Consider the following 17,684-nt stretch of genomic DNA (forward strand, 5'->3'; position numbering starts at 1 on the left):
GGTTGACTTGTTATAGTTAATGAAATTTCACATAGCATCCTTACACAGACAATAAGTTCAAGCTCTAAAGGTTGATGCATCCAACATACGATAATTTATATTTATACATTTAATTCTTTATTACTTTTCATAAAATAATTTAAATTATTTACACACGACTCATATATTGGATGCAGCACCCTACAAGCTAATTTATTATGTATATTACAGCCATTATAAAATACTCTCTTTGATTGAAAAGAGTGGCCGTTGAGTTTCTTGTATGTTCTTCTCACGAGCTCAATTTTTTACGAACATAATATGGTAAATTCAGTAATTTAAAAGTAATATTTGTAGTTGCGATTCAGAAGCGCTTAGTTGAAGCCTAATTGAATAAAGTTTATTACACTTTTACTTTTGACTTTGATTTTCTCAATTCTGTTGATATACTTTTAAATATTAACCAATACATACACCGATTATGCTGAGGTTTTTGATCTATTTATATGATTTGGTGATTTTGTTTCATGTTGAACAGTTGCCAATTTGGTCCCATAAAAATTTGACATAGTTTGCACCAGTAGTTTTCATTTTATGAACAATTTTGTTTACGTGGACGATGTAATTTAAGTTTGTGTTACTACGGCTTTTTTAGGAGTTTTCATTAATTGGATTATATATTATTATTACCCGTGAAAAATTGGGTCTTAGACTCCCTGTCATTCAAAGCTAACACACGTTCTTCACGATACTTCACTGTCTCACAAAAACGTGAAAACACAGTTTCGAACAGTATTTTATCGGAGTCAATTCCTCTTTATCGTTTCTTGGGATATATATTGTTAAGGCGCGCGGCACCTTTCATAGGCCTACATATAGCTACTTAAAGAAATTACTATTAAATATATGACAATAAAAAGTTTACCTGTTGTAATCTAGAAAAATCCTTTTGTAGTTTACAGAACAACCTAATACAAACACTAAATAGGTAAAAATATTAACAAAAATAACGTTTGAAAGCAATGTCATCAAATACTATAAAATAACTTATTATATATTTAATCTAATAAATCTCTCATGAAATCATAATACTTTTAGTATTAATAAAATAGTATTATTTGTATGTGCTACTTATGGGTAGGTGTGAAGTTAAAGTTATCAGGCAAATTGGCCCATACTTCTGAATTTGAATGAATTTAGTAAAAATTCTATCACTTGATTTTAGCATACACGAGCTCATGCCTACGACTTCCTTTACATGGAAATCAAATTGGATACACAGTGATAAGTTGTTTTATTTTATTTCTTTATAGTTATCTAGCTTTTTCCCGCGACTTCGTGCGCGTGCAATACTTTATTTGGGCAGCATTTTTTTTATTTGTAATATACTCACATTGTAAATAATACACTACAAACTGCTGTGGTTAATACATTTTATAAGCTAGCAATTATACAACTTTAATCCCTCTTTTTCACCCCATATAGATCTAAATCTTAAATACGCTATAATTTCTTATCAACCGCCTAAATACAAAGTTTCATGGTGTTATCTTCGATACTGACGAACTTTCATACAAATTTCCACCCCCTATTTCAACCCGCCAAGCCTTTTATTCGCGATAAAAGGTAGCCTGTGTCGTTTCTCAAGATCTGTCTATCTATGTACTACATTTCATGAAAATCGGTTCAGTGGTTTAGGCGTGAAAGCGTTACACGCAAACTTATATTCACATTTATAATATTAGTAAGGATTATAATGTTACTCACCAGATTCCTCATCATCTTCAATTTCATTTTCTGCGTCGAAAGCTCTATCATTATCCTTATCTTTACTTCCAGTGAGGTAGATTATGTTGGCTTCTTTGCTATATTTCTTCATATCAACATTATTCTTTTTAAAACACACAGCACTTGTCACATTTACGTCATCACTAAAATCTAAACTTTCATCTAAATACGAATAAAAGTTTTTTTGTAAACAAGACACTGAGGGCTTTAAGGTGCACTTATTCAAAATGTTGTCCCATAAATTATTTCCAGTCCTGAATGTTCCATTTTCGTAAAGATTACCAATAAATCCTCTGCCTGATATTGCTTCTACTAACTGTAGTCTCTTAGGTATTTCGCTGTTTATTCTGTTAACTTCATCATCTGTTCTATTAATATTACAATTGACTAAACTCACACTTATTACTAGAACTAAAATAACACTTGTATGTCCATTGTTGAGCCATCTTTGGCTTTGTCTCAATCTTCTAACTCCACACGTCAAGTTAGTATTTGGATTTTTTGTTGCCATTGTCAAAGCATTACTAGTAACGGTCACCTAAATATTAACATTCACAATGTTTGTTACATATAGTTGAACACGTCTTCATGTCCATTTTCCATTGAATGATTTTAAAAATTTGAAAGTCGTAACACTTGATATCCGGACGTGCTATTAAGTTGTCGTCTCATCTGCAAATAAGAGAAAATAAAATGAGTTAGACCCCAATTCGAAAATTAGTTGATAATTTATAAAGCATTGGACATAAATAGAAAACCAATTTGAATTACTCCAAATTGATGGGTTATCATTAAGTTACATTGCTATTCAAAAATGTTCCATGAAAATTAATGTCAGTAGATAAATAAAATATTTCGGAAATAGTGATCATAAGTTTATGATTAATGATTCAAGTATGGATGATGACAAAACATCTTTATTTTAAATATACAAGGTTTGATTTATCGGTCAATTAGTTTGCCTGTAACCACATATGTTCTATCATAAAAGTGAACATGATTTTGTTCTAATATAATTAATGATTTCAACTTCTAAAAAATATATGTTCCTGGTCATTTTATTAACATCGGGGAAAAATAGGGTAGGTATACAAAATATATTATTTTGATACAGTACAACTTTGGGTTAGTAAAATACTCATTGATTTAAAAGAGGTGCCGCTGAGTCAAATCAAATCAAAATCACTTTATTCATGTAGGTCACGGAAATGCCACTTATGAATGTCAAATTGTTTTTTTCCATTAGAATTAACTGAAACTTCGTAAAGGGTTGAGCTAATCATTTCAATCACAATATATTATGTAAAGTGATGCAACAAAAATACTCAAACTTCTAATAGTCAATGCCTTGGACGAATAAGTCAAAGAAGTAAATGTAAATTAATATAAAACAAAAGTTATTGAGTACAGTAGCTGCATTATCCACACACACCGTAAATAAATAAAGGTATTTTGCGAGCATTTTTGCCAGTTTCTTCTACTTCTCACTAACTATACGTTTTCGTAACATATGTATTATTATGGTAGATTTAATAATAGAAATGATATGTATTTTGTAATTAAGATTCAATAGGGTTTAGTTTTAGCTAATGTTAATAAAGTTGATTTGACTTTGAGTATCGATGCTTATGTATATGTGACAGAAGTTGTAGTACAGTTAGTTATAAGTAAACTGTTCAACGCTAACAATAAGACATCTTCATTTCAAGGAAAATCAATGAGATGTTCCTCTGATACGATCTACTTTATTTCTTGCATTGCTAACGGAGCTAACTGCAATTATTGTTAGGAGTTCAAACATAACATGTGTATCTCCTCATACTTAAGACGATCAAGTTTATCCAAAAACGCGTATTATAAAGCAAATTAAATTTATGTTACAGACGATGTGTACGATAGCGCAATAAATGAATGTTGATTATAACCACATAAATGCTAGCTAGCAGTTTTATACTCATAAATAAAGAAATTCGTGCGAAATTATTCCCTAACCATTCCAAAATATTCAAAAATGCTCAACGGTAATGTTCAAGTTTTAACTTCTGCCGGCACTCCCGGAGTCCAATCCGTATTTTTTGCTTGTTTTTAAACAATTATTTTCTGCATTATAAGTAGTATTAAAAGCGACATGAAATGTACCTGTAACAAGTGTCTATTCTGTGCTAACTGTTGCTGCAGCTTTGTAACTAAATGACTCGATGTATTCTTAAATATAATTATTTGTATACCGAAATACTTTTTATTCATAACTAGCTGGTCCGCAAACGTTGTTTTGCCATATAAATTATTTTTAGAGTTAGAATGTTTCTTGGACATGCAACATTACTGTATTTTTCTAAAATAAAAGAATTTTTCTAAAATAAACGTAGTTACTCCTTATTACATCAGCTAACTGCCAATATAAGTCCCGTCAAAATCGGACCGACATCCAATCGAATCAGACAGACAAAAATTGTAAAAAATGTAAATAAATAAATATTTTGGTGTATGTACCTATATATTGTATATCTATATTCATATACATGTAGTAAAAAACGGTTATTTCAATATTACAAACAGACACTCCAATTTTATTTATATACGTATAGATGATTAGATATTATCTTGCTTAGGATGGGCCAAAGTTATGAAAATATTGTTATTCGGTGCTACATAAGTGTAAATACGAAGTTTTGCCATGTTTTAACGTGGATGAAATCACATGCAAATATACATTCATACACACAGGTAAAGCTAAGATTAAACATATTGTATCCAGGTCGATATGACTTGATTACTTTCACAAATACTTGTATACCTACTTAAGCCGAAACGTGTGGTTGTCATTCTCTGCAAAAGAACACAGGCGCTAGCGATCAATTTCCATGACTTGGTCACGTTTGATTCTAATAAAAAAAGCGGCCAAGTGCTAGTCGGACTCGCCCATAAAGGGTTCCGTAGCAGCAAGAAACATAATATAAAATTTATATAGAAAGGAAAATGATATTAAATTCTAAAAAAATCTATGTTCAAAATCATACAGTGCAAATGAGCAAGTAACACTACTTACTAGATCACGTTCAAACCAATATTGGGTGGAAGTTTGCATGATAATGCGAAAACTGTTAATGATAAATAGATGTTTACTTTTTTAACCTATTTATGTCACTTAATACTGTTTGTTTTCCTAATAAAATAAAATAATGTTCATTATATAATTTTGCCACTTTGGAAGTATCTCTCACACAAACTATGCAGTTTAATAAAAATAGTATTAAAATCTTTAATATCATTTTTGAAGACCTATCCATGGATATACGAGTACATATCGGTTTCATAAAAAAAATTAAGTTTCAGTTCTAAGTATGGGCAACCCCCAATATTTATCTACATTGGTATGAAAATGTTAATGCAACGGTATAGTTCTTACAGTTTTGGAAAGCAGTGGCTGAGACATACACGGACAGACAGACATGATAATTCTATAAGGGTTCCGTATTTTGCTACGGAACCCTAAAAAAAATAATGTTCATTTCGCTATGACTGACGTCACCACAGCTCAATGAACGCTGCACAGAATCCGACAAGATCCGTTCCGCTTTCCGAGCGCGTGCCACTACAACGCAGATGTACAATAATAGAAGAGACAGTTTTACTTCATAAATAATAATATGCTAAAATGGATTATTTTTAATGGTAGATTAAAATTAACTAATAAATTTTTATTTAAGCGCTGGTGTGGGACGCGACTTGCGACGATACTTTGGCTCCTTATCATGTCCAAGTTACGTCAGTTGGTTCTGGGGCTGCTGCTTCGACTGTCGAAGACAACAAGCGTCGCTAATAAATAATATTAATTTTAATTGATTCAAGTAATGCTCGCTTTATAACTTTATTTTGTAGTTGATACATATAGAATACTTAATAACTATTATGTTTTTTTTTATTCATTCTCATTTTTTTGATGAACTAGTATAAGTTATGATGTTTAACTATTTTCGATATATAACTTTACATAGATTGTAATTAAAATATTTTTATTATACGATTTAAATGTTAATATTGATTTAATATGGCAATGAGTTTCTTGCCACATAAATTAAATGTGGTAGTAAATTATAAAATCTATTTTTTTTTTTACATTCATACATGTAATGTATTTGACAATTTTGCCAAATTATATTTATTAATATTGTAAAGACTGTAGATTCATTGACGTTTTAAGATGACTTTTAGAGAAAATTTATAAACTGTTAATCAACTAGCGTCAAATTAATATCAGAAGAAAAGGTATAATATGTAATTGTTGTTATAAACTATTATATAGTCGTTATAATTTGTATTCGGTCAGGCTACTCAAGATCAACTTATATCGTCACTAAGTAGAAAATATTTTATTCTGAATAATTTTGGAAGAATCAGAACAATTAACCGCCTCTTTAAAACACCTTTATAAAATTATTATTCAGCTTTAAAATAGTATGTAATTTTCACACTCTTTTTCTTTAATGTAGTTGTTAAATATATTAACACATATAACATATTAACAGTATGCCTGAGAACTTCATTACACAAAATATTGGTTGCTTAACTGTTTTAGAAATTTTTCGAAGTAAATCCATTGCAACAGCATTATATTACCAATATATCTTTGTAGATATAAAATTATTTACTTATAGCCATGTGTTATTTAAACATTGATCAAGGCCAGTAACCATTCGTTTATAACCATTAACAGGGCTTGTCCCAGTAACCATTATAACCATTAATCATAAAAATTTAACAATTTAAGTGTAATTAGTCTACTTTAATTTATTAAATTAAATAAATAAATATGTTTACCATAAAAACTTTGTTGATTTTGACTTTGTTGATTAAAAAAAATGAATGTTCAGTCATATGTATATGCGAATGTTAATTCCATGCTCAGTTGGGGGATGTAATGTTGCAATAAAATTTATCTCACTTTTACCAAACCCACAATGAGAAGCTTAACTTGTCCCATATTTTAATTATAACCGAATTGACCACGGCAAACATTGTTCGTTGGAAGCCGATGAACTGGGTCCAAACAAAAAATCCGTAAACGCGAAAGGGATAGTAGATAGTGTATCTCCCTTACTCCCAATTCCATAGACTGGTATTTATGTGTCTCTGTGACATCATTATTGCTATTTTAGTGACGCATATATTGTTCAACTTCTACGTATCACCACTACCACATTTATGTTCTCCTGGTGTCTATGTAGTAATACTTCGTGCGAATGACGTCAGACTATATTAAAGTATACTTGCATCATACATAAGACAATCTCTTCTTCAACTATGATTGCCTGGTACCAAAACACTGTATAAAATTGTCTTACGAATTTTCGATCAGGACACGTGTCATGACGCGAGTTTAACATTTTTTACCCATCCCAAGAAAAGTGCTCAACGCCGCTAAAGAAACACATCTAGAACTATATATCTATGTTGTCGCGGACGCTCGACTTTTCATTTCAAAAGCACACAGCATTCCAGCGAAATTATTTCATCCAATGTCACTTTATATTATATTAAATGTAATGTAATAATGACCAACACGTAATCATAAGATATAATATGGACTGTAATTATGTTACACATTGTTTATATAGTGTTACAATTGTTATGGCGGTCAGTTTAAATAAAATATTGTTATAAAAACCGGCCAATTACGTTGAGTATAACAAAGCGTTCGAGACAGAAGAACATCTCTAACAAAGATACAGCAAGATAGAAGAGGTAAGCGAATATATTGTGATTGTAACCGATTTCGAATGACAAGTCGGAAAAAGTCAGCCACCTTAGCAATTAACTCCTTAGTATTATGAATATCAAACCCGTGCATCTCGGGTCCGGGTCTCGGGGTCCTAGCTCTCTTACCACCCGAGCCAACCGTTCGAGTGACGCATGGTTCGTAAATATTGGCATGTCTTGTTCAACTCTCAGGTTCTATTTAAAATAACAAATTGTTTTAAAAAGTATGTTATTTAATTACAATGATAATGCTTTTGGAAATATGTACATACAAATTATTTTATCGTCATACATTTACTTTCACTCTCTGCCTGAGATTGTGTTTATTTGATCCACTTCAAGCTATATTTATTCCACTTAAAAACGAGAGCTCATTAAAAATTTAACCAGAATCCGATGGAAAAATCCACGAGCAGACGACCACTAACTATTCAAGAAAGGTGTAGTAATCATACAACTTCTAACATAATAGAATTCTAAACTTTCCCAGTGAAAGTTCTTTAACACGCGGATGGCTCAGAATTTGTTAGCGGTGTTGAATCATTCATGAATATAATTGCCTAGTAGCCAATATCTTGCATGAGTGTGTTTTGTTTCAAAATGTGGAATGTTATTGAGCGAAGCTGAGCGAAGCTCCCACCGGGTAACTCCAATTGATTTCTGTGTTAAATTGTATCTCGGCCATTTCAGGACCGATTTTAAAAATTTTTGAACTTACAGAAAGCTTACGAGATTATGGAGACAGAATTTTGAAGTTCGACTTGATTCAATTATTATAATTAAAAACAAACATGATTTACAAATTATTCTAAATTAGCACGCGCTACTTATATTTGATGGAGAGATGGGACTTCCCATAAACAGGTCCAAGACCAAAGTCATGGTGGTGGATAGATCTGGGAAGTTGGAACTAACTGGTGCGCTGGGCCTAGAAATGGTGGACAACTTTATCTACCTGGGTTCCAACATAAGTAACGATGGTTCGTGCGAGAGGGAAGTACGCAGGAGAATTGGCATGGCTAAAAGCGCTATGTCTGAGCTTGGAAGAATCTGGAGAGATCGCAACATTTCCGTAAAAACTAAGACCAAACTGGTACGGACCCTAGTCTTCTCAATATTTTCGTAAGCGCTGAGACTTGGACACTGAAAGCTGCAGACCGCAAACGCATTGATGCCTTTGAGATGTGGTGCTGGAGAAAGATGCTCCGTATCCCCTGGACAGCATTTCGATCTAATCTCTACATACTGCGTGAACTCAGGATCTCCTCGCGATTGTCTTCCGAATGTCTGCGCAGAGTTTTAGAATACTTCGGTCACATCGCAAGGAAGGACGATGGAAACCTTGAGAGGCTCATTGTGGTCGGCAAAATAGATGGGAAGAAGCCTCGTGGACGCAGTCCAACACGATGGTCCGATCAGATCCGCTCCGCCCTCGACTCTACGGTTCACAATGCCTTTCACACCGCCAGAGACAGGAATAGATGGAGAGCGATCATACGTGAGAAAGTGATACAGAGGGGTGGTCACGACCCTCAGTACTGAGGATTACGACACAGGGAGGAGACTTATATTTATTTAAAAATTGTGCCGATTGATCAAATCTTTATTGATTAATTTTGTTTTGTTTTTGTACACAGACTAAGTTTGCCTCGCTTTGGTGCGACGAGCGACTGCGGCATTCTTGTATTTATGTTTGTTACCACAGGAGTTCGAAGTCAATTAGGCTTAAAATAAGCGCTATTGAATCGTCACTCTAAATATTTCTTTTAAATTACTGAAACTAAGATATTTATTTATTTATACATAATCCACAGCTCTTAATATTATTTAATTAATATATCTAATATGATCTGACAGCCAAAGGGGATTAACATTTTAAAGGCCTTAATTTTAAGCAATCGACACAGTAAAACACCATGAATGTATTCGGATATTTGCTAGTCAGTATACAATTATATATACATGTGCGCATGTGTGTGGGTGTATGTGTGTGTTTGTGTGTGTATTCGTTGTAAAAACACAGGATTTAAACTAAATATATGTTCGGAAAAGTAGAGCTCGTGAGAAAAACACACAAGAAACATTGCAATGGCTGTAATATTCAAAACAAATTAGTTTGTAAGGTGCTGCATCCAATATATGAGTCGTGTTTAAAGTTAAAAATATTTTTAACATCAAATATTTCATAAAAAAATAATATAGAATAAACTGTATAAATATAAATTATCGTATATTGGATGCATCAACCTACAGCTTGAATTCATTGTTTGTGTAAGGATGCTTCGTGAACATGATGGTCGTGATTACTGTCACAATTAGTAATCTCATCCATATCAAACAAGTAGAGGATCTGTCTACAGTAAAAACCACATCCTAAGTAATAAATGGCGGCGGCTTCATAATGACAACTATGACAAATACTTTGTCTCATTTCAGCTGCAGTTCTGAAAATGAGATCTTAATTTACACGCGTTTTAATCCTTTAGAAAGTGTTTTATTCAAACTAATATGGTCGCAATGTTAAATACTGTCTGTCAAAGTCGTAGGTAAGACCAACTTTATAATATGGTAATACCCTATTCAGATATGACACGTAGAAATTTTAATTTTTTGAAATAAATTAATCGCATACCACAAATAAGATGTCACTTTAAGCAAATGGTATTCATGATTTATGATGCCAAATGTATAGGTCAGTAATATAATTACTTATTATGTGAAAGTTTTACAAGTAATCATTTATTAGGTATTTTGTTTGATAAATGCTTGTTCATATAAATATTAAACAGAAACTTTTTAACCGAATTAAAAAAGGGAGGAGGTTCTCAATTCGACTGCATTTTTGTGCTTGTTATCTCAGAACTTTCGACTGGGTTAACCGATTTTGACGATTCTTTGCTTGCTATGTGATGTGAAAATAAAAATAATATTAAGTAAAGTATTGAAGAATCAGTATTTATCTGTGAAATGTGTCTTTAGTTAGATTATTGCTATATGCAACAACAACACAATCTAATACAGAAACACCATTATATTTATAATTTAATAGTGGTGAAAACACAGAAAGATATAGATAAAACACTAAAATTAAAACGCGGTCCAACTTGACAGGAAACTAAGAAACACTAAAGTGTTTTTATGTAAGGTTTTTATCTCACTTTCAGACTACACACGTCTATAACGGTAGTATAATAAGTTTATGGGCTGAAAGCTAACGACTTGTCAATCAAAATTGTTTACATTAACCATATTACTTTCCTTTTCTTTCGTGCTGCACCTCCGTTAGAGATGTGTTTCCCTCTCGTACGCCTTGTTTATGTATACGCTAATATAGTAATAAGTTGATGGGTGTCTCACGGCTACCATTATCATGGAAATGTAAAAGATAAAACCAAAATATAAACTTTATTAGTAGTGCATTCGACCAACATTGAAAAATAATAATTCTTTAATTACCGAAGAAGTTTGGGAAACAGAGAGATAACGTCCATTGTTAATTTATAATTGGATTTTGTTGAATTAATTATAATCATAATTGGTTCTTAAGAAATTAATTGTTTAGTTTGTAAAAAGACACAAACACACACACATACAGACTTACGGGCACTATCGCGGGAATAGTCAGGTAAGCTTGCTAGGACCTTAAAACGTCGAGATCTGATGATAACTCTATTTTCGAAAAACGAGATAAAATTCAATAACTTCCCGAATTTTCGAAAATTTTCAATTTTAAGGAAGTTAAAAAACTCTACCAAAAATACTTCAAACAACTCTCTACATTCATTCATGTCGCCATCTCAAATTGATAATAGCCAGTTACGTTCTATACAATATAGACAAAACACGTCGTATATTAACAAAAGTCAAGTCAAAGTCAAAAATATTTTGTTGACATAAAATCAAAAGAATACTCGTCGACGTCAATCACTAAAAATATCTACAATTCGGATACATTTTAATTATACAAAAGTTTAAACATATACATATACAAGGCTGAACGATAAAATCCATAAAAAAACAACTATAATACTATTCATTGCACTATAAAACTATAATACAAATCCGAAATATTAAAAAATAAAAATGTTACAAATTGCTGTATCATTCATACATTGTCACATTTCAAACAAACCGCAGGGATCCAAAAAGATTCATACTTGACGAATTCCCCTTCCCTCACTTTGCAGTATGACAAAAGCTGCCTTACTATGAGTGTCAGAATGTACCATAAACTGTAGAATAATTTGAAATTATTAAATAAAAGAGTTTTTAAGAAAAATCTTAAACATTCGTTCAGTGAGCGATTATTTTATACCACTAATGAATTTCTGAATGCGAGTAATGACAAGAAATGTGAATCTTTTTATTAATAATCAATTAAAGAATATTTATTAATTATTGTACTATTACATTGTAATTATGTTAATTAATATTTTATTACTTCTAACATGCAAACATATTTCAGTCTATTTTTTTTAATTTATTATGTATTTAATAACATAAAGCATTTATTGTATTTCATTAATTTGCGTGCCGTGCCGAAACATGTGAAGCTGTAATTGTGTACCATCGTAACATACCATGATTAATTGATTGATTACTGAAATTTGAATATTATGTCCTTAAATCAATTCAATATTAGTCGTTATATTGATAATCAATTTCCTAAAGTTAAAGTATTTCAAACAATTTATTATTTTTTTAAAGTGATAACCCTCACTTCTGGGATTAATGATACAAATTAAATTTGTGTTATTATTAATCGAAGAAGTGAGGGTTACCACTTTAAAAACATAACAAATTGTTTAGATTTTGAAAGAGCGACATATCAAGTCAATTTCCTAATATGCAAATATTAGGGTTGCGCAGGTTATCAACTGTAAAGTAAATCCTGTAGATGAAGCCACAACCTGAGAGTTGAACATGACATACAAGATTTATGAACGATACGTCACTCGAACGGTTGGCTCAGTGGAAGAGCGCTCGCATGGAACGCGAGAGATGGCGGGTTCGAGTCCCGCATTGTTAACTATATATTATTCGGAACAAGTACCACTACTAAGGTGTATTGAGACCCTCGAACTCGTCTCGTTTTTTGTAGTCTCTCGTAATTTGTAGGCAAATTGCACCTCTGTTAGGAATCGCTTACTTTCTCCCCTTGCTAATGATTTTATTACTATTCCATCATAAAATAACGCACGTGAGTGAAAACACCCGATTGACATTCAACTTGTACACATAACGATTGCTATTAATATTCTACGACAGACCTGATAAAACAACGACATAATATTAACACCGGTGCGCTTCTAATGCTAAAGCACTTTCTATTTTTAGATATAGATTTAAGTATAATTTGAGCCGGAATACGTCCACGGCTGGACTAAGACCTCCCACATGGCTCTCATCCAACCTATTTTGGTTATCTATTCTTTTTTATCCTTTTTTATGCTGAGATGATTTGGACATGTCGAGAAAATGAATGAAGAACGATTGACGAAGAAAGTGTATAAGGCCAGTGTGAATGAAAGTGTTGGAAGGGGTAGAACTAGGCGGACATTTAGAGATCAGGATAAGGAATAATGAAAGTGGACGAAGCGAAACAAGTAGGTATGTAAGGATCGTAGCAAGTGGAAAGAAGTGGTCTCTGCCTACCCCTACGGGAAAGAGGCGTGATTCTATGTATGTATTCATTTTTTTATGGAACGAGCGTACGGGTCACTTGGTGTTAAGTGATCACCGCCGCCCACATTATCTTGCAGCACCAGGATCACAGTAACGTTGCCTTGAATTGCCGTTATTTTTGAAGGTACTCATGTCGTATCGTCCCGGAAACACCGCACAAGGAAGCTCATTCCACAGCTTTGTAGTACGTGGAAGAAAGCTCCTTGAACACCGCCACACATTCAGATGGTGGGGATGATATCCTAACTTGTGGCGTGTCGAGCGAAAAGGGAATTCGGCGGCAGGAATCAGGTGAAACAGCTTTTCGGAACACTCCCCGTGATGAATGCGAAGACACACAATAAAGCGATGTCTCTACGCAACGCCAAGTGATCCAGCCATTCATAGAGCACTGGGCTCCGACAATTTGAGCTGCTCTGCGTTGCACGCGGTCTAATGCATCTAATGTATATTCTTCGAGCTATGTGCACTTCAGTTTCGCAATCATCCGACATCTCCACGACGAACGGTCCTGTGAAATTGACCAGATCATATTGTGTCATTCAGTGGGGGCCTACCAACACTGCGAGTTCCAGTATGTAGTCACCATTCTAGGAATTTACTGCCCCAAAGGCTATCTGTCCTTCGAGCTATGTGCCCTCTTCAGTTGTGCAATCATCCGGGCAAGGGACTTTGGTTCTCCTAAGCTCCTCCCCATTCTGATTCGATCTCGCAGGGAAACTCGAAGCATAGTCCTCTCGATTGCTTTCTGAGTGAGCATGTATGGTACATTAATAGTTTCGAGTACAGCCAAAACAATCGCTATGTCACAAATAAACGAAAACTTAAGGTAATTTATTTTGACAGATACAAGTAAGTACAAGTGAAAGTTATGGAAAGGCTATAAATAATGTTAAGTGGCAGCTTCATTTTGAAATAATGTATTCACATAAAGAAGTGCGTGGAGAAATTAGAGAGTTTAAGGGCGACGAAATAAATTAAAAAATTATAGTTACCTTTGTTGACGGATGTAAATACCAAGGAGGATGTAAATTACGTAGTGTAATAAGAGGCGGTACTGCCTAAGTAAAAATAAAAATTTAGTTTAGTATGAAACGTGCAGTGATTTGACATAAGTTTGAAATAGTAGTTATTATAGTATACAGATTGACTACAAAGTATAATTCGACTAAGTCTGAAAGCGAACAGTTGCTTATCACGTAGTGTATTTCAGCTATCTCTGTTTTTTACAAGATTATAGCCGTCATCTGTCAATCTATCAATGACTGCACGTTTCATACAATCGAGTGAACCGCTTTTTTCTTAGAGAATGTCGCTAGGCTGGTGAATACTATTTATGTATTTATTATATAAACTTACAGTTTAATTCAAAGCGTTTACAAGCTAGTCCCAGAAAACAAGTAAACTAAAAACGTAAAAGTAACGAAAATATTAGATTTTTAATCTATATATATATATAAATGAATTGTTGTTCGTTAGTCTCGCTTAGACTCGAGAACGGCTGAACCGATTTGGCTAATTTTGGTCTTGAATTATTTGTGGAAGTCCAGAGAAGGCTTAAATGGTGAATAAATATAAATTGCTCGGAATTAAATAAAAACAACGATTTTGATTTTGCATCTGATGTGTCCCCCGTAGTTCAGAAATCAAATTAAAATAATAGTTTAAAATGAATAACTAATTAGACGTGTCACAATGTTAGTTACCTTACTCCTCCGAAACGGCATTACTGATTTTTACCAAATCTTTTTATGCATATTCAATAGGAATTGGCCACTATCTATTTTCTAGTCCACCCCAATTTTTTTTTAATTTTTAGTTAATTTTTTTTATTTTAATTTTATTATGATTCAGCATTGAATCATACATACAAATTTTTGAATCACGATTTTTATATTATTCTGTTCCATCCACCAAACCGATATAGGGTTGCAAGATGGCAATCGAATACAATAATTGTAGTATGATATATTTGATAGGTCTGAGAATCGGTTGCATCAAAATTTTAATAATTGATTTTTTTAATATGTTATATGGCAATACGACGTTTTCTGGGTCAGCTAGTTATAGATAAAAAATAATACAAAAAATGTCAAGTTATATAAAATCAAATAATGTCCATAGCGCCAAATAAACAAATAAAATAAGTCCAACGTTTTAAGTCAATAATAAAGAAAAAAATTAAACGTTATTAAAATTAATAAATATGATAATTCAAATACCATCTAACATAATATGCATGTCATTAACAATAGTTTGAAATTTGTCAGCAAATAAATCAGTGTCACTGAGTAGGCAAGTATGAAAAACATTAATGTTTTTGAAGGTGAAATTTAATTGAATTTTGGCAATGACTTTCTTTAACGAACATTGGCTTTACGATAAAAATTGGGTATAGTAAATCGAAATGATTCATGGGATGTCGGATGATACTACTATTGCGTAACTATAACTCAATATATTAATTTAGTATTTTATTGTAGATAGGTATTATGAAAATTGTCTTTAAACACTTTGTGTTATTTTTTTTTATTGTCTTTGTGTTATAAATATTTCTTACAAAATTGATATTTTGTACCAAAAAGGCTATTAACTGTGTCAGAATGGCTACTAAGAATAGAAGGTCAAGTTACTAGATTTTGGAAGTTTTTTTTTTTGTTTTCGGCATTTTTACCTTTTTACACGATTAACTAACCAATAAAAATCTGAAACAACACTTAAAATTTAAACATATACTAGGCGTAAATCATAATTTTAATTTAATTATTAAGTAACTTCACGGTTTTCAACGAAAAATTTAAATAAGCTAATAAGCAGATAAGCAGTTAACGGAAGCTACTTTTAAAAATAATTATTAATTAAACGAACAAGTCTGCTTATCGTTATAAGCAGTTATATTATGCGGCATAGTCAAGGTGATTTTTCACGGTGTCTTTTATGGAACGACAATCGCCGTGACACCAAAATAATGTCTTTCTCCATCCGCCATCTCCGATTATGCCCAGTAACCACTGCCCACCTCTAGAATTAACTATTTAATTTCTGTTTTATCATTATTTCTATTTTCTGTAGAGGTGGTCGTTAAATCAATAAACTGTTTTTATTAACAGTTTTATATTCGTTAACGAATTAACTGTTTTTCTTCTAAACCTTTTGAACATAATAAGCTAATAAATTCAATCAACATCTTCACCCGTAACTCGCAATAAATGAAGAATAATTCCAACCCTTTTGCACCTATTCCTTTCTCAGTTGCACTTCCGCCACAACAACGCCAATAAATTGATGCCTCACTAAAACAGCTTAATCCGAAACAGTTGACGAGTTTGCGAACGAAAACAATGACTTCATATTATATTGAAGAAAATATAGCTTCTGCGTATAAATTAAATTTAGCAATGTTATTAACATAATATGAACCTAATAAAAACCTAAATTATTAATAAATGCATTAACCGATATTTCAAAACCACTTGACGATTTAGCAGTTTTTTCAACCTGTTGACCATTCACAAAAAACAGTTGAATTAAATTAATTTAATAACCTTCAATGAGTAAAGACACACCTGCGATTTTCTGTAATACAAATTATAAAGTATAAACAGAACTTAAGGACGCGTTTATGAATCCGACAAAAATAAAATATTTTTCGGTAGAGTTTGTGATGAAATTAAACTAAATCTAACAAAACTAAAAATTGCCACAAATTGATTACTTCTTTATCTCCAATTCGCGGGAAATTTTTGTTTTGAAATTTTGTTATTTTATGTCGTAAAAACGATTATCCTTTACCTCTTCACATATGAAATGGGGCTTCATTCAGGATCAGTTTTCTGCTACTACTTACATAATTTACTCTCTTAAAAATTACGTAAGGAAAGCAGATATTATATTTTCAAAAACACGGGAAATAAATTAGTGAATAAGTTATAAATAATCTCAGAAAAAAATAAAAATGAATCATCTAAGATTCATATATTTTTCTGATAAACATGAGCTTTCAAGTGTGATATTAAGGGTTATTTTATTTTGTTACTCCGTAGTCCGTACGAATTGCACAGAAAGATCAAAGATCTATCGAAAAAACGTCAGCGTCCGCGCTCGGCCGCCGTCGTGGGTAGTCACAGTGTCGGTTGTAAGCAGCTGCTCGTACTCGGAAAGATCGCTGTACGAACATAAATATTTTTTATAAGCTCTACAATACTGTCTTTGATATTTTACATATTTTGTACGCAGTCAGATTTTTAAAAAAATTATAATTCTGTAATTTTTTGAAGAATTAGTGATATATAAGATCATCTCTAAATATAAGGTCTATATTAAATCGACATACAAGATGGCATCTATGAATTTTACCAACTTCTCTTCATCGGTGTCATTTTCATGGTTTTCGGGGTCAATAATAACGAATATTGGGTCAAAATCTAAAACCAAGATGGCGCCTATGAAATTTACCAAATTCTCTTCATGGA

At 32.3% G+C, this 17,684-nt stretch overlaps 1 protein-coding gene across 1 annotated transcript in view; it reads right to left on the reverse strand.

The window, feature by feature from the left end:
• Positions 1-17,684, reverse strand: part of LOC126979714 (uncharacterized) — a 73,195-nt gene that overhangs the window by 35,165 nt on the left and 20,346 nt on the right. Inside the window, exon 2 of the mRNA XM_050829188.1 lies at positions 1,747-2,439. Within this exon, the coding sequence (XP_050685145.1) occupies positions 1,747-2,278 (532 nt within the window). The 5' untranslated portion in view covers positions 2,279-2,439. The remainder of the gene's footprint in view (positions 1-1,746; positions 2,440-17,684) is intronic.

The sequence above is a fragment of the Leptidea sinapis genome, chromosome 4 (genome assembly GCF_905404315.1).
Source record: "Leptidea sinapis chromosome 4, ilLepSina1.1, whole genome shotgun sequence".
NCBI classification, from domain to species: Eukaryota; Metazoa; Arthropoda; class Insecta; order Lepidoptera; family Pieridae; genus Leptidea; species Leptidea sinapis.